This window comes from Zingiber officinale, chromosome 11B, assembly GCF_018446385.1.
Source record: "Zingiber officinale cultivar Zhangliang chromosome 11B, Zo_v1.1, whole genome shotgun sequence".
In the NCBI taxonomy this organism is placed as follows: domain Eukaryota; kingdom Viridiplantae; phylum Streptophyta; class Magnoliopsida; order Zingiberales; family Zingiberaceae; genus Zingiber; species Zingiber officinale.
In genome coordinates this window covers 82,131,943-82,154,721 of record NC_056007.1, presented here as the reverse complement: position 1 = coordinate 82,154,721, position 22,779 = coordinate 82,131,943, and the positions used below count along the sequence as shown (strand labels likewise).

At 43.2% G+C, this 22,779-nt stretch overlaps 2 protein-coding genes across 2 annotated transcripts; both read right to left on the bottom strand.

Moving 5' to 3' along the window:
* Positions 1-170: 170 nt before the first annotated feature.
* LOC122034995 (amino acid transporter AVT6B-like) lies at positions 171-2,019 on the bottom strand. The gene is made up of 5 exons (XM_042594356.1): positions 1,590-2,019; positions 1,352-1,507; positions 1,060-1,263; positions 503-965; positions 171-404 (listed from the first exon to the last, which is right to left on the bottom strand). Exons 1-5 carry the CDS (start codon positions 2,017-2,019, stop codon positions 269-271), a joined length of 1,389 nt encoding a protein of 462 aa, XP_042450290.1. The 3' UTR covers positions 171-268.
* Positions 2,020-2,764: 745 nt separating this feature from the next.
* Positions 2,765-16,563, bottom strand: LOC122034219. Its single transcript, XM_042593367.1, has 7 exons — positions 16,262-16,563; positions 16,074-16,115; positions 15,479-15,613; positions 13,346-13,575; positions 4,861-4,897; positions 3,193-3,250; positions 2,765-3,092 (listed from the first exon to the last, which is right to left on the bottom strand). Exons 1-7 carry the CDS (start codon positions 16,385-16,387, stop codon positions 3,022-3,024), a joined length of 699 nt encoding a protein of 232 aa, XP_042449301.1. The 5' UTR covers positions 16,388-16,563; the 3' UTR covers positions 2,765-3,021.
* Between the last annotated feature and the right edge of the window lie 6,216 nt (positions 16,564-22,779).

The following is a 22,779-nucleotide window of genomic DNA, read 5'->3' as shown; positions in this document are numbered from 1 at the left end:
ACGTCAAAGTAGTATTAGAAGGCTGAGCAATACATTACTTCAATTTACTTACGAATCATTATTCTGCTCTGTCAATCTCTCTAGTATAATATATAGGCCCTTACCTGCAGTTTCCTTGATTGCTCTCTGTTTTAGCACACATATATTTCCTTTTTCTTCTATCTTGCTGTTTGGCAATTTTTGCAAACAAATTTACTTCTACAAGGTGTTAGCACCCCACTCATACACGACGGTCACTCTAAAAACAAAATATTATTCTTTTTCATTATCATCGTGTGGAGCTGCTGTCGATGAACATGTCGCAGATGTTGCTGTAGATGGCCGCACTGCTAGAGAACATCGCCAACAGAATCATCGCCCAAGCCAGCGCTCGGTCCTTCCTCGTCGCCACACCATGCACGTCCCTGCCACCGGTCGAAATTAAAGCCATCAATCAATCCACGAGATCAGTACTCCTATCGCTGCGCAATGCAAAGTTTCAGATCTATAATTTGTTATGTACCTCAGCGCGATCAACGCCGGGAAGACGAACCCGACGGCGACCGAGGCGGTGGCGCCCGTGAACTGGAACGCGACCCAGATGCTGGGCACCAAATTAGCGCCCATGAATACCAACAGCATGAATCCGTACGTGATGAAGGCGAACCTGCCGTCGTCGTAGGCGATGGGCACGGCCGCCCGTGGGAAGAGGAGGCCATCCAGGTTGAGCCGGAGGGAGTAGAACACGATGGGGAACACCAGCATCAGGTGGGAGGCGTAGCTGAGCCTCACCACATCATTGATGGCGGTGCCGAATCCCAGGTCGGCGTCGAAATTTGCCAGCACGTCGTCCATCGTCGCCTCCCCGAAAAGGAGGAACCCGAAGAGGCCGGTTGCCACGTACACGATCGAGCAGAGCACCAGGGAGACCTGCACGATGCTCCTCATCTGACCAGGCTCCTTGAGCTCGTTCTCGATGGGATGCACTGCGAGTAGTCGATCAATATATTGGGCCACTTGCACACCAAAGGTCTTATTTTGATTGATAAATAATTAAATATGCGATATAAAGCGCCTTACCGTTGAAGTGGCAAATGTAGGCTGTGACGAGAATAGGGACGGTGGTGAAGAGCTTCCAGAAGCTGGCGAGGTCGGATACTTGTGGGAGGAGGCGCGGCATCCCAATACTGCCCTTCGCCATCTTTGCAATGGCGATTCCGGCCATGACTACCACGAATACCACCGCCAAAGCCACCGAGAGAGCCGACGTGTACCGTAGCGAATCTACACGCGCGTGGGAGGAATCTTTATATTAGAAACAGATTGAAACAGAGAGGAGGCGGCGTGCACAGTGATTGATTGATGCCCTCACCGACGCGCTTTAGGGAGATTAAGGGGGCAAAGACGAAGATGGTGGTGGTGAGGAGGAGGAAGGCGCGTTCCGTCCACCATTGCTGACCGAACCATCTCTCGAGGACGCCTGTGTGATGGTCCGATCCGCGGACCGACGTGCCGGAGAGCACGTCCCCTGCTCAGCATATCAACCGACGAATTATAAATTCGAAGACTTTCTAAATATGATTAGATGATCTGAGAGATGGGGTATTTGCCAATGATGATCATGTAGACGACGAGCATGCCGAGGTTGTTGAGGATGATGCAGGACTGGAGGAGGGTGCCGCCGGGAGCGCCGAGAGCGTCGCTGACAATAGCGGCATAGGAAGGGGGCACGGTGTTTGCGGGCTTGTCGAAAGTGGCAGGTGGGCGACCGGCGCGGAGGATCATGTCGATGGAGGCGTGGGTGATAAAAGCAGCGAGAGGGATGATGGCGAGGCCCGGGAGCAGGCCCAGGACCTTGACGGCGACAGGGATGGCCATGATGCCTGCCCCCACGATGGTGGTGGAAAGGTTGAAGACGGCGCCGGGGAATGAGGCGCCGCCATCTCTATCCCCGTCGTTGCTGTGCTTGCAGAGTAGCGGAGAGCGGTAGGAGCGACGGAGCTTGCGGCCGTCCCTGCCGGAGACCGGTAGGAACGTCATTGGGCGAGGGAGGCGGACCGCTAAGCGAAGGAGAATGGTGGGGAGGGGGCCACTCTATGTTATTGGCGATGAAACGTTGAACGTGGGGATTTTCCTTTTTTGGTTAGGTTGACCGTAGGAACTTTGGCGACGGAAAAGACATATTCTTCTCGTTGACCAAGTCTAGGTTCAACCGCACAATTAGCCTTTGATGATGCTATTATGTGTAATTGCAAACGGGTATGATTTCAAAGTAGTTCAGATTTTCTGTCTCTATTTTTCTTTGTCTCCGTGTTTCATTGTCGATCGGACGGATCAGATTAAATCTCAAGAATGTTTTACACATCACGAGGATACTACACATATTTTAAAGATGTCATGATGTCTTGAGATTTAATCTGATCTGTCCGATCGACAATGTGACACGAGGACAGAAAGAAATGGAGATAGAGGATCTGAATTAGTTTCAAAGAGTCGATGCTGCCCCGGTAGTAACGGTAAGTAGCTTTCTCATTTTCTTCATGTTCTACCTCACATATATTGGCCTCAACTCAACTAAGACGTTTGCTCGAGCCTGTGTTTACCGATTAATCACTGTCCAATCTTGTCCGTAACATACTGACTTTGACCCAAAGACTTCGATTAATAAAGGTTAAACCGATGCCGGGTATTCACAAACTGGAATGGATTCAGATGAGATCACTAGATACTTAGCTCCATCTTAGAGCAAATTCAAGCTTAACACTATAATGACATTATCATAACATTTCCCACAGAAATAACAGGAATCATCCATGTAAGTTATACTTTTGTTAAAGCGTTCCTTAAGTTTAACACACTTCTCACAAAAAATAAAAAAAAATGGTTGGATTGTCCCAATGCAACAAGAGATGATAGGACCTGACCGTTGCTTTTAAAATCCATAAACATTATTTCTTATATAGACTTTTTTTTTAAAAAAAAAATAATGTTCTCCTAACAATTCTCCGGATTTTACAACAATGGTTGGCATTGACACGTATTTCAATTTTTCCTCTCCTCCTTTATTGCTTCATAGGATGCCATTATTTCTTTGAACTTTGCCTCTGCAGTTTCTGCACTCAACATTAGATGGAAAGGATTTATCCATTAATTTTTTCAAACATGAGACATGAGAATGATGACGAACACTAACGAGCACAAACAAAAATTTACCTTTATTATCTTGATTTTGATCAGGATGGTACTCCAAAGCTTTAGCTCTGAAAGCCGACTGCAATAAATACAGAAAATATAAAAATACTTGAATAAAATAGTTTAAATCAAATCATATTAATTTTTGAAAGAAACCCACAGGGATATACTGGAGCAGCTTCAGTTAAATTGACACAAACAACACTGCACTAAACAAAAGATTTTTCTCCATAAAAAAAAAAAAAAAAGAATTATATATACATTCCATGGTAATTAGTAAAGTGCTCAATAGTCATAGAATAGGTTAGTTGCTCAAAGGAGGAGAGGTCGGACCCCAGCTTTAACAATATACAACTGTTCGTTCTGCTTGGCTAACGTGATCCTTTAGCCAACCCAGATCCTCGCCTGACATGTGCAACCCAACCCTCCCAACTAGGGCTGTAAATGAACCAAGCGTTCGTGAACAAGCTTGGTGTTCGGCTTGGTAAGAGCTTGTTTATGTTCATTCAATATACATTAGATTAATTAAACAAACAAGCTTGAACAACTCGTTAAGCTAAACAAACAAGCTTGAACACATATGTGTTCAGCTCGTTAACGTTCGTGAACAACGTTCGTGAACAATGTTCGTGAACAACGTTCGTGAACAATGTTCACGAATAATATTTATTAATAAAATTCTTTTCAATATGATAAATAAATAATAAAATAAAATAAATAAATTTAAATTATCAATCTTAATAACCAATCAAACAATTAAAAGTTTCAAACAATCAAGCAAGCTTGAATTGAGAGCTTGATAACATCTAAACGAACCAAGCTCAAACCAAGCTCAAGCCAAGCTCGAACCAAGTTCAAGCCAAGCTTGAATTGAGAGCTTGATAACATCTAAACGAACCAAGCTCAAACCAAGCTCAAGCCAAGCTCGAACCAAGCTCAAGCCAAGCTTGAATTGAGAGCTTGATAACATATAAACGAACCAAGCTCAAGCCAAGCTTCAAACAAGCTCAAGCTCATAAAAAATAAACCAAGCCAAGCTTGAACACTCATTTCAAAAGCTTGGTTCATTTTAAGCTCGGCTCGGCTCGGTTATCTTATCAAACAAGCTTGAACACCCCAAAGCTCGGCTCGGCTCGGCTTGTTTACAGCCCTACTCCCAACCGGCTTATTCAACTCACCCCTCTAGCCTGGTTCCCCTTGCCTAATTTGCTTGTTCATAATAAATATTCTTTGGAAAATTAAATGAATATTATGTACTTTTTGGAAAATGAAATAGAGGGAATAATTATGCTAGAAATATCAAAGAAGGATGAACAGGAAACCACAATTCCATGGAAATTGATATTTCAAGTTTATTTTTATAATCAAATACAGAAATACTTATTCCAGTAATGACACCATAAAGATAAACAATTATTTGTCAGTAATGATACATCTCTCCATCAAGCATGAAATCCATATATTTGCCTACATAAGACACTTCGAGGAGTCATGAATTCATGATCAATTGTTTAGAAATCAATTGCAGAGAGATATTCACGATGGTATCTATATGAATGCTGAAAAAAATACATTTCCTAACTCAAAAGGTCCAGTGCTTCTTTCCCAGTTCTCGAACATAACTTAATTCAAGCATATAGATAGATGAAAGTAGGAGAAACACCTTACAAATACGAGATTATAATGTACCTTTATCTCAGCGTCAGAAAAAGGCGCTGGCCTCGACCTATAAAAAGAAACATGACACATTGAATCATTTGTATGAACAAATTGTTAAATTTATAGCAAGAACTAACAAATACAGGATTAGTTTTCAGAGTCAAATTTGTGAAACAAGTAGTAGACAAACTTAGGAAAAGTGGTAAGAAACTCTCAACAAATAGACAGACTTGACAAATTACAAAATCATTCAATTATAGTGAATTCCATATGCATCAATTTTTTTTAATTGGCACTAGCTATCCAGCTTACGCCAACTAATAATGAGAGTGACCGACCCCACGAAAATCTCCCACCGGTTACTAGGATAAATCGGAAATGCTTGCAATGGACGGCCCATTAGCCCAGCATTCTTAGGTCGACCGCCTATTAAGAAAAATCCATCGATTAATTCGCCAAAGCTAGAACTTAATCCTTAGATGCATGGAAACTGAAAAGGCACCCTACTGCGACACCATTCCCCGAGGGTCAGATGCATCTTATAGACATAGATCATTTGTATCCACATTACTTTGATTATTCTTTGCTTTATTCCCCAACGTCAGTTGGTATCAGAGCCCATCAGGTCCAATGGAAGGTCTGTTGGTGCAAGCAGCACCAGACAATAGACCTTTTGATAATGGCAAAGGGGTTCAAAGTTAAGCTGTATTATGATCTAACAAGTTGAACTAAATGTGTAGGAAAGTCCTAAGTGATCTTAAGCTAAAAAAAGTCCTAACTGCGATTAGGCAGGTGGAAAGTCCTAGCTGCGGTTAGGTAACGAAGTCCTAGTCCGGAGGACTAGGCGAAGTCTTAGTAGGTCGAGGATGTCAGGCGAAATCCTAGGATCACGGATTCTAGATGAAAGTCTTGGGGTCACGACACCAAGGGAAAGACTAGACGGGTCTGGTATCGGACGTCCAGCGGAGAAGTCTTGAAGCCTCGGATGCTAAGCAGAAGTTCAGACGGTCTAGAAGACCGACCTGACAAAAGGTAATTTCTTCTTAGAGTAGGTGAGGACACGTTCCCCGAAGAGGGAACAGTAGGCGTCGGTCTAACCTAGAGTTTTAACGAAACTTAAAGTCAGGACCGGACAATCCTAAGGCTGTCAAATCTTGTCGTTCTTTGCATATTATTTGCTTGGACTAACCTTGTTTTTGTAGGAAATTGAAGTTGGCAAAACATGGTGGTCTGAGTGCCAGGAGGAAGTCCGAGCGCTTGGAGTTCAGCGCCCGGAACTGATCCAAGCGCTCAGACCACAAAATCCATCTCTTCGCTGAACTGGAGCGCGAGAATTGGACAGACCTACATCACAATCTGGGTGCCCGGAAGCGAATAATTTTACCGATCGACTTTTGACGAGAGCATGCCACGTCAACACGTTCCAGGCACCCGAGAGGGGATCTAGGCGCCCGAAACAGGCTATAAATGCAGCCTTCGACCAATGACTTCAGAACAACTTTCCAAATAGCTTTTGTTTTTTTGTACTGCTCAGAAAACGTCTCCTCGACACCCGAAAGCTGCTCTGACGACAACTGCACTAAAGATTGGTCTCTTCAAGTCGTTGGTATTATTTACGTTTCAAATTGCATGTACTTAAATCTTATTGTATTTGTAAACTTTGCGATTGATTAGTGCTTGCCCATCGAAAGCACTCTCATGTGCATGCCTTGGAGTAGGGGCATTATTTACGTTTCAAATTGCATGTACTTAAATCTGATTGTATTTGTAAACTTTGCGATTGATTAGTGATTGCCCATCGAAAGCACTCTCACGTGCATGTCTTGGAGTAGGAGTCGCCACAGACTCCGAACAAGTAAATCTTGGTATGTTTGCGAAGTGTTTGTCTTCTCATTTATTCCGTTGTCTATCTCTTGATTATTTTAAAACGAACGTGAAAGTCACGAGCGTTATTCACCCCTCCCCCCTCCTTTCTAGCGTGCATCGATCCTACAAGGTCGTCATGGTCGAGGTCGCAGTCGCAACAACAGGCAGGTTCCGATGAAGGAAGACAAACACTGTTCGGATGGAGGAAGCCGAACATCGTGATCGTAGCATTCTTGAGTTCACAATTGAGGATTTACAGAGGCAAGTTGCAGATTTAACCTCTGGTGACGCAAGATCTTGAAGATCGTAAGGTACCTGGTTGAGAGGATCGACATGGAGACCACGAATTTTGAGTTGATATATCCAAATTTTTGGGTACATCACAAACAACGAATTTTGTTGATTGGATTTACAAAGTGGAATGGATCTTCAACTATATGCAAGTTCCAGGTCGAATGAAAGTCAAGCTAGTTGTCTTCAAACTCAGAGGTCTAGCATCGGTATAGTGGGAGCACTTGCGACGCTCATGAGACCGACAGGGTAAGACCAAGATCAAAGATTGGGAGAAGATGAAAAAGAAGATGAAGAATCACTTTCTTCCTTTCGGTTACAATGATTTTGATGAGGGACGGAGGGGTCCGCCTTATAGGGATAAAGATTTGGACATGCAATCGAGAGCTGACGAGGTGGATAGTTGGGGAGCTAGAAAGAAGGTGTTTGATCCTTTGCGAAGTGATGATGATCACCGAGCTACATATGGTTTTGGCTATGGAAGTTCATCGAAGGTTGACGAGGTAGGTAACTAGGCATCAATGAAGAAACCTCTCCCTTCCAAATCCTTAAGCTTTGGTATTAAAAACCCTACTTCCTCCGCGCCAAGGAACCGAAACACATTCCCCTTCATAATGGGAAAGCAAGGAAGGTGAGATTTCGACCGCTTTGCTACTGGGGTCCTCCATGACTGCATTGTTTCTTCCAGCATCAACTCCGAAGAAGATGTAGATGTTGCTTCTCTCATCGTTAATCTACGCTTTGCGTATCCAAATTATGACCTCCTCAAACTTTAACCTTTTGCCCGCTTCGTATAAAGAACCCTAGAGGTCTCTTAGCCACAAGCCCTCCACCTCCGCTACCCGTGAAGATAACAACGCAAACATAGACGATGCTGGAATTGATCTTGCGGGTCACGGAATTTCTCATAGTATGCCCGGACGTGGTGACTCAGTCGAGAGTTGTCTTCTTCGCGCTAAGACGGATGAGTCTGTCTTCAATGCCCATGTAGAGTCGGAGTTTGATTTTGATGAGTCCATGCTTCGCAATGGCTATGGAAAGAAACCCAACTCATCAAAAAAGGATGAGCTCGAGTTGTCAAGCAAGGAAGAACAGGATCCGGAGATGGAGAAGCAGAGGAAGATGAGGAAGGCGGTCTCCCACAACGGGGTGGAGGAGATGTAGGCCGAGGAAGTGTCGATCATGAGCAAGCATGTGGTCACGGAATCACAGCCGTTGCTTGCGGTCCTCGAGATCATTCGTTCGGGCAAATATGGTTCAATCTCCAACTGTTGGTTGAGAGCCAAGAAAGTGCAATCTATCGAGACTTGGTTCATCAACCCATGGACCTAGAGACCGTGCAAGTTAAGTTGGACCGCATAGAATCCAACCGCCCGTATTTGACGATGGAGTTCCTCTGGGATCTCCTACTTTGCACTAACGCCGTTGTTTTCTTCCCCATAGACTCACTAGAGTTCGTCGCTGTCTTCCATCTCTGCCACCCGTGATTTTCCCTCCGGCCTCCGGTCATTGCGCAGCGTGTTCGACAGAATGGATCAACCAGATGTGGTCTTGTGGGGCCACCATGATCAGTGGGCCGTCAAAGCTAGACATGGTGGACGATGCACGAGAGATGTTCGACAAAATACCCAAAGGAACTCTGTTTTCAGGAACGCAATGATCAACGAAGGTTATTTCAAAGTGTGGAGGCAAGGCAACTAGCTATCCTATTGTAGACGCCAGAATGAGGGAGCTATGGGCCACTGGATGGTTACACGATTGGATTCGTGTGGTGGTAGCAATCTTCTTCGTGAAAGTTTTGCATCTCCTTTAGAGATGGGGCATGAATTACTTTTGGGACACCCTCTTAGGTATTGATCTTGAAAGTGATGCTCTAGGTTGGTAGTACATCTCCTAGATTCTTCCCAATGGTTGCGAGTTGGACAGAATCAATAATCCTCAGTTTGACGGCTACAGATGTGATCCAAATGGAGAATATGTAAGTTGTTGGCTTCCCAAGCACGCCAAGCTACCAACGCAATGGATACACCATCCGTGGGATGTTGCTTGGTACGCGCTAAAGAATTCGTGCGACACGATGTTTGCAGTGCCAATGCCATCCGCGATCCCAATGCTCAACAGATGTGTAGATGTCTAGCCGTCTTTCTTGTAAATAACACATCGACTTGCGATCCTTCGAATCCGAATGGTTGTTCGAGAATGTCTCCATTGAATTGTGGGAATGGGACATATGCGTTCCTGTTGGGGTTGCAAGGTTGCAAACATAGTCCCATATTGAAAACACATGGAAAAGATCATGGGTTTATAAGAAAAAGATATCTCCATTGGCATGAGGCCTTTTGGGTAGAGCCCAAGAGCAAAACCATGAGGGCTCAGGCCCAAAGTGGACAATATTATGTCATTCTGGAGATATCTAAATTCTTTTCGATCCTACAATTGGTATCAGAGCCCGGACTGCCAGAAGGTTTAACCGTTGACCAGGAAGTCCTAGTTGCGGCTAGGCAAGGAAGTCCTAGTAGGTCGGGTGGACCGAGGGGCAGGAAGTCCTAGTTGCGGCTAGGCAAGGAAGTCCTAGTAGGTCGGGTAGACCGAGGGGCAGGAAGTCCAAGTAGGTCGGGTAGACCGAGGGGCAGGAAGACCTGGTGGGTCGAGGATCGGACGTGGGAAGCCCATGGTCCTTTGTTTGAGGGGGGGATTGTTGGGGTTTCAAGATTGCAAACATAGTCCCATATTGAAAACACATGGAAAAGATAATGGGTTTATAAGAAAAAGATATCTCCATTGGCATGAGGCCTTTTGGGTAGAGCCCAAGAGCAAAACCATGAGGGCTCAGACCCAAAGTGGACAATATCATGTCATTCTGGAGATATCTAAATTCTTTTCGATCCTACAGTTCCTTCTATTCTCTGGGTGGAAGCTACCAGACACATCAGTATCTGTGGTAAACATAAGATCGATGAGCCTAGTCCAATGCAGGGAATCATGCATGAAGAAAGGCTCTTGTAAAGCCTATGCAAGCTCTGACATCAGTGAAAGTGAGAACGGATGCATAATGTGGATGGTTGATATTGTTGAATCGAGACGTACATGAGAAGGGGGATGAATCACGTGATTTTTGAAAACTTATTTTTACTTTTTAAAACTGAAGGTGAAGTATGCAACGGAAAAAGAATTTAGAAAGCGAAGTAGAAAAGTAGGCAAGAAAGTACGCGTTCGATTTTACCTGGTTCGGAACTTTCGACGACTCCTACTCCAAGACCTAGGTTCCGCGGACCTATTGATGGGTAATCCACTAAAATACCTCTTCTAGTACCTCCGGAAGAGGGAATCAAGTACAAAGAGAAGAAATAGACAAATGTAACAAGCTACACTTTCCTTTATGCAGAATAAATATAATAAAATAGCTTTGTTACCGACAAGTAAGAATTGAAGTTTGAACGCTTGTTTGTCGATGTCGGTCTATCGTCCTCGATCGGAAGTCCTCGGAATGGTTGTCGAGCACAGCAGCTTCGTAACACAACAGGAGGACGTAGAAGCAGCACTCGAAAGCCCAAAGGATCGCATGGAAGCTCATATATCAGTTCTGTTGAAAGCTTTGGGCGAGTATTTCTTTTATAAGCTGTGGAAGGCGCCTTCCATAGGGCTGAAGGCGCCTCCGTGTAAAATTTGATCCTGAGAATTGTTGGTGCTTATCGCCGAAGAGGTCAACTTTTACCCTGCTGAAGACGCCTTCCATCCACTGAAAGCGCCTTCTCTGAATAGTGTCAAGGCACCTTCAGTGCTTGAAGACGCCTTCAGTGCTTGAAGGCGCCTTCCATGAAGGAGTCTTCCATCCCTTGGAATGCGCCTCAGATACTGTTCACCCGAGGCTTTTTGTGCTCTTCTTGCCCTACAAAGCGTGTTAGTCTAATAAACCAAATAATAATCTGCAAGATAAGTATTAGCACAATAATATTAGTAATTAGACTCTATCTCCCTTGAGACCAGGATCTAGTCGAGGTCTCGGTTTAGGGATCCGAAATGGACCTAAATTAGACCAATGCCTACTGTCCCTCAACTGGGACACGTCCTCGAGTCATTCTCCTCCAGTGACTTACCTTTTACATACCAACTTGCAGTCGGTTGACTAGTCTCTTGGCCCACCAGGTCTTCATGCCAACTATCCGATCCGCAGACCCAACTAGACTTCTGCTGACTGTTAGGTCCCGCGGACTCAACCGGACTTTCTGCCACATCTCAAGTCGGTCCATTGACCTATCTGGTCTTCACACCAACTATTCGATTCCACGGACCTAGCTGGATTTCTGCCTGGTATCAGGTCCTTTAGACCATCCATTCCTGCACACTTGGTAAAGTAATCAAATCACAAACACACCTAACTTAACTCACTTGTCATTCATCAAAACCTGAATTAGATCGTTAGTGCAAACTGCACCGACAAATATTATTGATCTCATATTGTACAACGATATTGGACGAGGACAAGAGATAGTATATTCAGATGAGGGCTTTTAACTTTTCCAATTCTGATCAAGATGGGACATCAAATCAATCATATGGACGGAGTTATTTAGTTGTGATGATTGTAGTCTCTGCTCTGGCCATTTTTCTCCTAGTTTGCATTATATGTTGTGTTTGCAGACGCATAGAGAGAAACAATTGCGTCGTTGTTGAAGAAATAGAAGAGAAGGATTTGGACTTACTTTATTTGAGTTGGACATAGTTTTGCAACAAACAATTTTGCAGAGAACAAGCTAGGTCAAGGTGGATTTGGTCCAGTGTACAAGGGGAAGTTGGTTGATGGACAAGAGGTAGCTGAAAAAAGATTATCCAATACATCCACACAAGGCATCATGAGTTCAAAAATGAAGTGGTGATTGCAACACTTGGTCATTTTCTTGATTGTCTGGATAAACAGTATGCTATGCTCAATCAATGCCATTATGAAGTACTTAATGCAGATAAATTCGAGGACAAGAGTAGCATCTACATTGTCGTGCTCGCAGACAAATCAACGAGAATTCTCAAAGTCCAACAGCTACTAGTGGATTTTACCGATTTAGTATCAGATGATCTTCCTCTTGGGCTACCACCTGAAACTACTCTAAACTTGAGGACGAGTTCTTTCAACCGGGGGTGACTGATATAGGAGGATCCGAAGATTTTTAGTATTTTTTTTTTTGGTAATTTCATGTTTTTTGGTATTTTTGGTAATTTCTATATTTTATATTTTTTGTATTTTGAGTCCATTTAAGGATTTTAGGATTGTGGGTCTTTTTCCTTTTGATTAGGACTCCTTTCCTTTACAAGTTAGTAATTGGGATCTATAAGTTGGGATTTATTTCCTTTCTTTAGTCTTAGGATTGGAGTCTATATAAGCATGTGTTTAGCTGTTTGGGGAATTAATTCTCAGTTATTAAATAATATTTCCTTTTTTCAAAAAACTAGAGAATCGTGTTATTTTTTCTGGCCTTCTCCTCAACCCTCTGGCCTACAAGATAATCGCTATCCTGGCTTCTCCATTCTGAAAATAGGTATTATGGAAAAATCTTTTCTTTCATGCAAACCAAAATATGCAGCAGGATTAGACCGTGTTGAAGTCAATAGTTGGAAATACCTCAAGGGAGCACCTTCAGGTTCAAGATATCTTGGTGGGTGTATATATATATCCACAAATGACTTTCACATAATATTAAAAACAAAGTGACATGATCAAAAAGCTATAATTTCTGTTTGCAGTGCGCACTAGCAAATGTGCCAAAACTACAATGGTCAAATAGAACTATGCAATTTTTGACACTGTTCCTGCTTGCACACCAGAAACTATGTTACTGGACTCCTTATTTGCCCTCATCTACCCACATTGGAGACCTGACACTCTGACATAACACCTCAATCTTTTAATTGTAAAAAGTTGAAGAAAAATAATCTGACATCCATATTCATTCTCATGTCAGGAATTAATACTAGACTCCAGAAACATAGATTTAAGTAACAAATATTAACTCAAATATTTAGTAGGTTAAATGACAACATTAGTTTTTCACTTTTCAACCAAAGGTATTTAGTCTTCCCATTAATTTGTGTCAAATTTTGTGACGGGGAAATTTTTGTTCTTCAATGTCCATTAGATAGCAATTTCCAATCATCTCAATACTCTATAATGAAAGGGTTGGCACAGTTGGCTCATGCAAGGGTGTTGCTGTCAATAGGCCTAGGGTTGATTCCCAACGGATGCAGAATGCCCTGGTTGTCTAAAAATTTACTAGCATAAACAATGTAGCAAAAACTAATAAACACCACAAGGATAAATCTGCACATTGATGAGTGGCAAAAAGAAAAGAGAAAACAAAAGTACCAGTCAAGACCTAAGACTTTGTAATGGTGAGACATTGAATAATTTCCACCATGCCTTGGGCTGAAGTCGTAATTGGTTCTTCGTTCTTGGTAATATGTATTTGTCCTGTAATACCAATCATCTTGTGGACTATGATAAGCACCGTGGTCATTGTCCCTCCAACGCTCATAGCTCTTCTTATATTTATATCTCTCTCTATTAAATATTCTTTGCATGCGCCTGATTCGCTCCTGCACAGATTACAAAATACTGGAGTCACAAGTTGCACAATCATTCATGCACCACCAACCAAGATCATTGATGGCAGGAGGTAGCAAAGGTGGAATCTGTCACCCACACGGTATTGATGGCAAGGCATAATGACAAGTCCAATTGACCTCATTGACTAATATTAGGGTAATCGGTCCAGTCCCACAGAATTTTCCCACCGGTCACCAGGATAAATTGAGAAGCGCGCGCGGCGGGCAACCCAACATACTTTGGCTGCGCATCCCATTTGGAGGAAAAATTCCTACAAATATGTCATAGCTGGGGATCGAACTGCGGGTGCTTGGGCGATAACCTGAATCTTCTACCGTGGTACTATAGCCCCGGGGACATTGATGGCAGGACATAGACATTACAGATAGTGGGTAATCTAGAAATAATGATCATTTTGCAAATATACAAAGCCATGCTAAAGACCAAATGACACAGTGGTTGGGAAAGTTCATCCTATCTTAATTCGACAATATGCAATCATCAGTGAATAATTATATTATCAAAAGGTTGTTGCAAATAAAACCCAATAACAAAAACCACGAAATTTTAACCTCATGTTATCACCTTGTCATTGTGAAAAAACAATATTCTAATTACAATCCCTCCCTCATAGTTTAACAATTTTTCTCGTTACCTGCTCCAATAAAACATCTAATTTTCTGCTAAATAAGTTAGGCAGAAGTCTACTTCCTTGGATTTTGTCCATGCCCAACAACATTATGACAATAAAAGTGCAAGCTTTAGCCTTGAGAAATTCTTATCTTAATAAGATATTTGCTTATCACAACAATTCCAAATCACTAGAGAAAGGTTCAATGTTATACTGTCGTTTTAAGTAGCATTCCATTTCGCCAGCAGGCAGATTGGACTTAGCCTAACTGAAGCGGTTAAGCCCAACACGTGAACTGACCTAATTCAATTTTTTTCTTTTATTTTTTTACCTATTGATGTTGGAACAACTTGGACCAAGTCCACCTCAATTGATACCAGAGTTTGATTTGATGGCACTTATTCCAAAAGCTTGAGCTATGAAGAAAGGTCCCAAGCTAAAAGTGTTTTCTCTTTAATGTTGTCAACTCAGCATCTTATCGATAGAATAGAGTATCAACAAAGATAAAATTGTAAAACTGAAAGAAATGCTTGATGGAGAATAGAGAGTTGATGTTTAGGTACAATCACAAATCAAATTATGCGAACAAGCATTTTTTTTCTAAAATAGAAAAACTACAAAGTAGTTAGTTGCACATATAACTAAAGAATTCCAACTATTAGAAGGTAAATACCATCTTGCTATAATCATAAACTATGTCTAGATGATAGTTTCTATCTATTTTCTCTTGTACTTTGGGCCATAGATGTAGAGACAACATATGTTTGATTCCCACGTATGGATTCTAGTTGTGCCAATCTTGTGATCGAAGAACTAATTACTTAAACAATCTTGCAATTAATTAAACAATACAGTAGGATTAAACAAATGATGTTCCATGGGAAGATTAATCATAATTAAGGTATGTTGTAAGGGCCCACAATAAATTGCTAATTGCATGAAACTCCAGCCATGCGGGGTCCTAGAGAAGGATCTATTGTACGCAGTCTTACCTTGTTTTTTGCAAGAGGTTGTTTCCAGGATGAGGTTGTTTCTAGGATTCAAACCCGTGACCTTTAGGTCACAAAGCAACAACTTTACCGTTGCGCCAAAGCTCCCCTTCTTATATTGAAATTAGTAACGGCAAAAAAAAAACATCATTAGGTTAAATTCCTATTGGAAACGAGAGGTATTAACATCACGTACTTAGATATTATTCCTCAAGAATGAAAAGAAATGAACTGGATCCTAAAACTGGATAATGCATGAAATTATGAACTTGCCACTCTTGCACGTTCCTCCTCGGATTCCTCATGCATTCTCTGGTTATACCTTTTCCGAGATTCATCACTATAACCTCCACGGTTTGAACTATTAGCTGTATTCCTCCATGAAGTACTTGACTCTGATTTTTTTAACTGGTACAAGGAAAAAACCACAATAATTCTTTGAGGACACGAAAGAACGGAAATATCTATGCTATCTATTGAAGCATTGAACTAATATGTGCATGATTACAGGTATTTATTCGAAACCTCATCATCATAGTGTCAAAAAATTTACATACTAGAAGTCATGTCCATGATAAAGTGTGTCAAAGAAATTTGAATATTTCAGAGCTTATAGCGGAAAACTAGTAAAACTAAAGCTTAATAAGTTGTTGGTAGCTGGTTCTCAAAATTTTTTCTAACATTCTTCCTAAAGTACGAAAATATTCCGAAAGTCATACAAGAGAATTCCAATATGAACGTGAAACGTAGCGTGTGAAAATTGAATTGGTCGAAGAAGGCATCACGAACGGGTGGTCAAAAGGAGGAAAGTTGATAAATTTAAATTGACGGCCAACAACGATGGGACAAACCCAAGAACTAGGTTTACCTGAGAGTAGAACCAATCGCCAGTCCTGCGCAACTGACTAACCTGCAAAAGCCAAGCCAAGGAAGCGATGCAAACCGCGTCAGAACAATTTTCCAAAGGCGGATCATTCGAAGCGTTGGATGGGTGCAGAACTCTGAAGCACTCAGAGAAACAATTATTAAAAAAAACTAAGAGCGCGAGATGATTACCGCGACGGTGGTGGCGGTGGCACCAATAACACCGAAGAGAAGAAGTCCCCATGCCCTGTAAATGTGCTCTCGATCCTCCCAAGGTTTTGGCTCGCCCTCCTTATTGCCAGGGTTCATCGCCACCATGAAAGTAGACACAAGACCGAACCCGAGGGATCTAATTCAAGGGCAAGCTTCGATCGATCGAAGAAAGAGAAAAACCGCGAATCAATCTCAAAATCAGAGATGGACGCGGAGGGATGACCGACAAAGGAGAAAGAGCGGCCAGCAGATCGCTCCGTTCGCGAGCTAGCCCCCTCGACTCAAAGAAATGGCCCTTCTTGGTTAGACGATAAATAAGAGGATGGTTCGGATCCGGGCGTCAATCAGCATAGGATCCGAGAACTCTATCGATTGACATGAATATCTGACGCTTATTAATTCTACATAAATAAGTATAATAGCCTTTTATTTATATATTTTTTAAATGTAGATATTTGGGTATCTGGGTTCTCAAATAGTGACTTTGTCGGGGCGAATTCAATACATTTAAAAAATTAATATAATATAAAATATTTAGTCTTGGTTTTTGATCCGTCAATTCATACAACTTATGTATGACTATGATTAGCCATAGTTATCAATGATTAAAAATTAAAAATGTATTTGAAGATTTGTTTTTATTTCCATTCATAAAAGATAATGAAACATAAAAGAAAAACGTAACAACTAATTCTTCTTATTATTACTGTGTTTGGACAACTGAGAAAAAAAATGCTTATACTTTGATGCTTATAAAAGACGTTCCTTGAAAAAATTTAAAAAATCGTTGCTTTTGGAAAAATCAAAAATAGAGAAGAAAAAATTAAGGAGGAAGATTAGAGAGTTTTACCTTCTTTGTTAATAATTTCGACTAATTTTGATGGACTTAGTAACGATAAAAAAGAATAAGGCAAGCAAAATATGGTTATTTTTATAATGTCAATAAAATCTTAGAAAATATGAAAAGAGGAAAATGTGAAGGCCGAAGTTGCTCTTGTTGCTGGAGAGGGTAACCATTAATACTATATATTTTGTTTGCTAGAGAAAAGAAAGAAGAAGAAGAATAAAAAGAAAAGAGAGCTTTTCTGTTTAGAAAAGGAGAGGAAAAAAATTAAAGATTTATTATCATTAGAGAAGAGAATGAGAAGACAAAAACGGTGAAAGAAAAAGGAAAAATTAAAAGAGATTGATTAGTGAAGACTAAATGTGGCAGTTACAACATGCATAGGGAGGAAAAGACAAAGGTAAAAAAAGAATTTTTTAAAAAACTATTCTAATTTATTTTAAACTTTAAATTTAATTTACTCATGACTTCATTAAATCAATCTTGATTTAAATCGACATAATTTTTATCACTATACTCATCTATTAGATTTAATTTAAATCTAATCTAATTTTAATTTAGCATCCTAATTTTATATTCTATGATTTAATTGATCCATTAATTATTATATATTTTATTTTTAAAATTTAATATTTAATATTTTAAGTCGTGATATTTACTCATAAAAGTGGTAACAATGAATAGTTTAGGTTTAGGATTTTCTAAATATATGATTAATTTAAATTTTCTGGAGATGAACGGTGACACTAGGTCAAAGTGGCAATAAGATATAATATTATTTAAAACAAAATCTCAGGGACGATCGCACCCTCTCGTCCTCACTTAGCTATACCCCTACCTTCAGTCCAATTAATCTTGAAAGTAAATAGATCGGCTATCAACTCAAATAAATCCAAGAAATAGAAATGAATCCTAACATAACATCTCAGTATAATTAGTAGTTCAAATTCCATGGAGGTTCGAAAACCTTCAATTTAAACCCACCGGATCATGCCCAAGGCAATAGTTTTATGTTCATACACTTGAGAAGAAGGGTTTTAATGTATAGTGACTAATTAGTTTAATATGATTGAATTTTAGACCATATTATAAACATAAAGCAAAATATGTATTTTATGTTAGATAGTCTTGATTATACGTGTTAAGTTCACTGTGTAAAGGTTTACGTTAAATGATTTGTTAAAAGAAATATAAAAAAATAAGGCTATATGATAAAGAGTTGTTAGACAAAGAAAAGATATATTAAATCCAATATATATTTTGTATCTTGATACAAACTTAAATTACGAGATTTCTATCACTAATCTGAACATGTAATTTCCTCCGTTCGATTTTTCATTGAGCGATTAAAAAAATCCGATCCATTAAAATCATCAGTCAGAGCAATTAGTAGTCCTTCCACTCATACAATTAAACACAAATTAATTTTAAACTATTCTTGAAATGTGGTGGGAGGAAACTAGATCAAGAACTGTATTCTTTGAAAGGATTCGGTTGGCAAGATTGGCAAGTAGATTCCGTGTCGGCTCAAGCTCTCCATTGTACGTTGTAAAAGCATAACAACAAGAAGAGAAGTGAGAGGTTGTTGCTAGATAAGATATGTTTCTGTCGGGAATTTGAGAAGATGAATATGTCGGAATGACATATCTGGAATATTGATCACATCTCCATGATACGGATGATGAGCTATCTTCTGTGTTGATCAAGTCATCGGAAGACCTCCGATCAACGCTACCTGCAGCCAGCGACCGGGTTGCCCCGGTCTCTGGTACCCGATGCTCGAGGCAGGTTCCGTGAATATATAAATAGCCGAATGACAACAAAACAATAAAATAAATACAAGATGAGTACGATGACGTACCCTGATCTCGGGGGGCGCCCTCAGATGGATTGGTGAGTTGGTCGCGCTGCTGCTCGAGTCGTCGCGACCCTGAAAGACAGATGAATGTGTCGGCTGAGGAGCCGGATTTGACTGTCGGGAGTCGAGCGTCACTTGGATTCAACAAACAACAGGCCAGCCGAGAGACAATAACGACACGTCGACCGAGAGATGACGCCGACACGCAGGCCGAACACACCATAGTGGCGCGCAGACCGAAATACAACAGTGGCTCGCAGGCCAGCACAGTACCAAAAGCGCCCGTCGGCGTGGATCGGAAGATGACAACAGTTGTGAGATCAGTGGTGGTCCTGGATCGACAGACGACTGTCGCTGTAGGTGACATCGGAGAGCGGCAGTGGCCAATAGAAGTGTCGGCAGTGGCCACTTGACTCGACGGCGGCCGCTAGATGCGGCAGAGCCAGTCGAGGGAGACGGCATAGTGGTCCGCGCAAGGAGGGCAGCGGCGCGCGCGAGGGAGAGAGGCGACAAGGAAGATGGCGTAGTGCCGTTGGCGCGCAGAAAGGAGGAGAGGGCCCGGAGATGGTCGGCGCCGACAGATCTCTCCGGCAGTTGCGGCGAGGGACCAAGAAGAAGCCTTTTCTTCGTTCCATGGTGGCGGCGGCGACGGTCGCGTGGAGAGGGAGATGGCTGTTGCTCGCCTCATTGTCCGTCTACGTGAGTGAGAGAGAGGAGGCGGCGGTTGCTGGTGTCACCGGCGAGGCGCGTGAAGGAGAGAAGCAGTGGCGGTGTCGGAGGTGGGAGGCAACACGGCAGCGTGGACGACCTTGGGGGTGTCGACTCGATGAGTGGCGGCGGCACCCTCCCTGACCCCGTCGGCATGCCCCGCAGTAGAGAGAAGACGAACCTGTCGGAGAGGAGCGGGGTGCATCGCGACCCTCCACGGTCGCGTCTGCCGGTGAGAGGAGAGGGAGAGAAGAGAGGAGGCAATCTCGTCAGCCAAGGGTGGCCGGCGCCGGAGAAGAGGAGGGGAGCAGTGTCATGAGCGGGGTCGGTGGCGAACTAGGCGGAGGCAGCGACTCCTTGTCTCTCTGCTCGGTGGCGGCGGAAAAAACAAAGCACAAAGTCCCCCTTAACGAGATGAATAGTGCCTCCCTTATAACCCCCAAACCCTTAACAAGTGTAAAAACCAAAATGCCCTCCATCTGCTCCCTCATTACCTTTGGGCCTCATGAACATATCCGCATCATAAGCCTCCCCTTCAAGTCTAGTCGAAGGAGGCGCAAGTCCAACTGACTAGATAGTCTGTCGCGAAAGCTGAATCACTCTCGATATCAGGGTTAAATTGCTAAACCCATCGTATAATGCTACATGAGCGATCACTATAGTAATGATGTCGCATGAGATGGTAACAGTGCTGATCGGACCAAGTCGATAACCGGACCAATGCCGAGCGAATGACGAGTAAAATGATAATTGACCGAGAGGCACGCGGGACGCCGAGCAGACCGAGCGAATGAGCGGGTGATGCCGAGCGGGTGACCGAGAAAGTATTGGCCAGTCGACCGTAAGATGCTGACCAGACCATCGAGAGAATGTCGAGTGTTCGACCAAGTAGTTTAAGTGTGTGGTCGAATGGACGGTTGAGCGATACTGGTCGGACGACTTCGCACATGCTGACTGAATGACGTGCGCTTGGCAGAGTGGCGAGAAAAATTTGTTGACCGAGTGGCGAAAAATAGGACCGAGCGGATGCCACGCAAGCTATCGGGTGAACGCCAAGTGAGCGCCCGGGCGAATATCAAACGAGCAATGAGCCAATGTCGGACGGAAGTGGAGCTCGGGAACGGAGCGGAAGAATAACCCGCAAAATCACATGCATACGGAAATGGAAGACGTGAGTCGAGCGGGCGCATCGCCTGTGAACTGAACTGGATCATAGCCCATGAATCAATAGCACACGCAAGCAAAAGTCGTTAGCCGCATCACCCGCGAGCTGAACGGAGGCGTTACCCAGGAATCAAAGATGCCCGGAAGCAAAAGTCGTGAGCTGAGCAAGCGTAGAGCCTATGAGATATTCTGGTCCGAAACTAGTGGAGATACTCTTGTTCGCGACCATTGGAGATAGCTCGACCCCGAATAGGGGAGATAAGCTGCTCTGAGGCTCCGTGACCAATGAAGACCTCTCGACCCCGAACGGGGGAGATATGAGATCCGATGAGCTGGTTCGTGACCGGTGAAGGTGAAGACTACTCGACCCTAAACGGGGGAGATAAGGAAATATGATATGCTGGTCCGAGACCAGTGAAGACCACTCGATCCCGAATGGGAGAGATGGAATATCTGATATGCTGGTCCTTGACCAATGAAGACCGCTCGACCCCGAACGAGGGAGATAGGAGATCCGATATGTAACGATCGCTCGACCCCGAACGAGGGAGATAGGAGATCCGATATGTAACGATCGTTTGACCCCGAACGGGGGAGATATGAGATCCGATAAGATTGGTCTGTGACCAGTAAAGACTGCTCGACCCCGAACTGGGAGATAAATGCTCTGATAAGTTGGTCGGTGAAGACACGGGTTTAAGGTCGCCGCTCGACCGCCGGTGGAGACCTAGGTTTAACATCGCTGCTCGACAATTTGGTGAAGACACGGGTTTAAGGTCACCACTTGACCGCCGGTGGAGACCTAGGTTTAAAGTCGTCGCTCGACGGTTTGGTGAAGACACTGGGTTAAGGTCGTCGCTCGACCGCCGGTGGAGACCTGGGTTTAACGTCGCCGTTCGATAGTCTTCACAGGGGTTTATAGTCGCCACTCGACTCTGGGGTTTATAGTCGCAGCTCGACTCTGGGGTTTATAGCCGCCGCTCGACTCTGGGGTTTATAGTCGCCGCTCGACTTTTAGAGCATGTGGCTCTAATATAACTCAAACCGGACCGATCGGTACGGGAGTCTTCGACAATGAGCCTGTAGCTCTAATAGGATATAAACTCGACTGATCGACACGGGAGTATTCGACTGTGAGCCTGTGGCTCTAATATGACTCAAACCCGACCGATCTACGCGGGAGTCTTCGCAAATATAATCCCGGCCGATCGGCACGGGAGTCTTCGCAAATATAATCCCGGTCGATCGGTGTGGGAGTCTTCGACATCGAGCCTGTGGCCCTAATATAAGACAAGCACGGCCGACCGACACGGGAGTGTTCAACCGGAGAACTATGGCAGATATTATGATCGAAAGAGAATACAATAGGAAAAACCGACCTGTCGAGCAGCAAAGGATCTGACTTAATTTCTCGACCCCCGAATACCCGTGGAGTGAGGAGAATATGATATACTTGTCGAAACCCATCAAGGTCATGAGTATGGCCGAATTTTTCGACGTCGTCCATCTTCACGTTCTAGATCAGGTACGTTTCCCACAGATGACGTCAAATATGTTCCTGTCGAGAATCTGAGAAGACGGATCTGTCGGAATGACGCGTCTGGAATGTTGACCGCATCTCCATGACCCGGATGATGAGCTGTCTTTTGTGTTGACCAAGTCATCGGAAGACCTCCGGTCAACGCTACCTGCAGCTAGCGACCGGGTTGCCCCGGTCTCTGGTACCCGATGCTCGAGGCGGGTCCCGTGAATATATAAGTAGCCGAAAGACAACAGAACAATAAAATAAATACAAGATGAGTACGGTGACGTACTCTGGCCACGGGGATGCCCTCGGATGGATCGGTGAGCTGGTCGCGCTGCTGCTCGAGTCGTCGCGACCCTGAAAGACAAATGAATGTGTCGGCTGAGGAGCCGGATCTG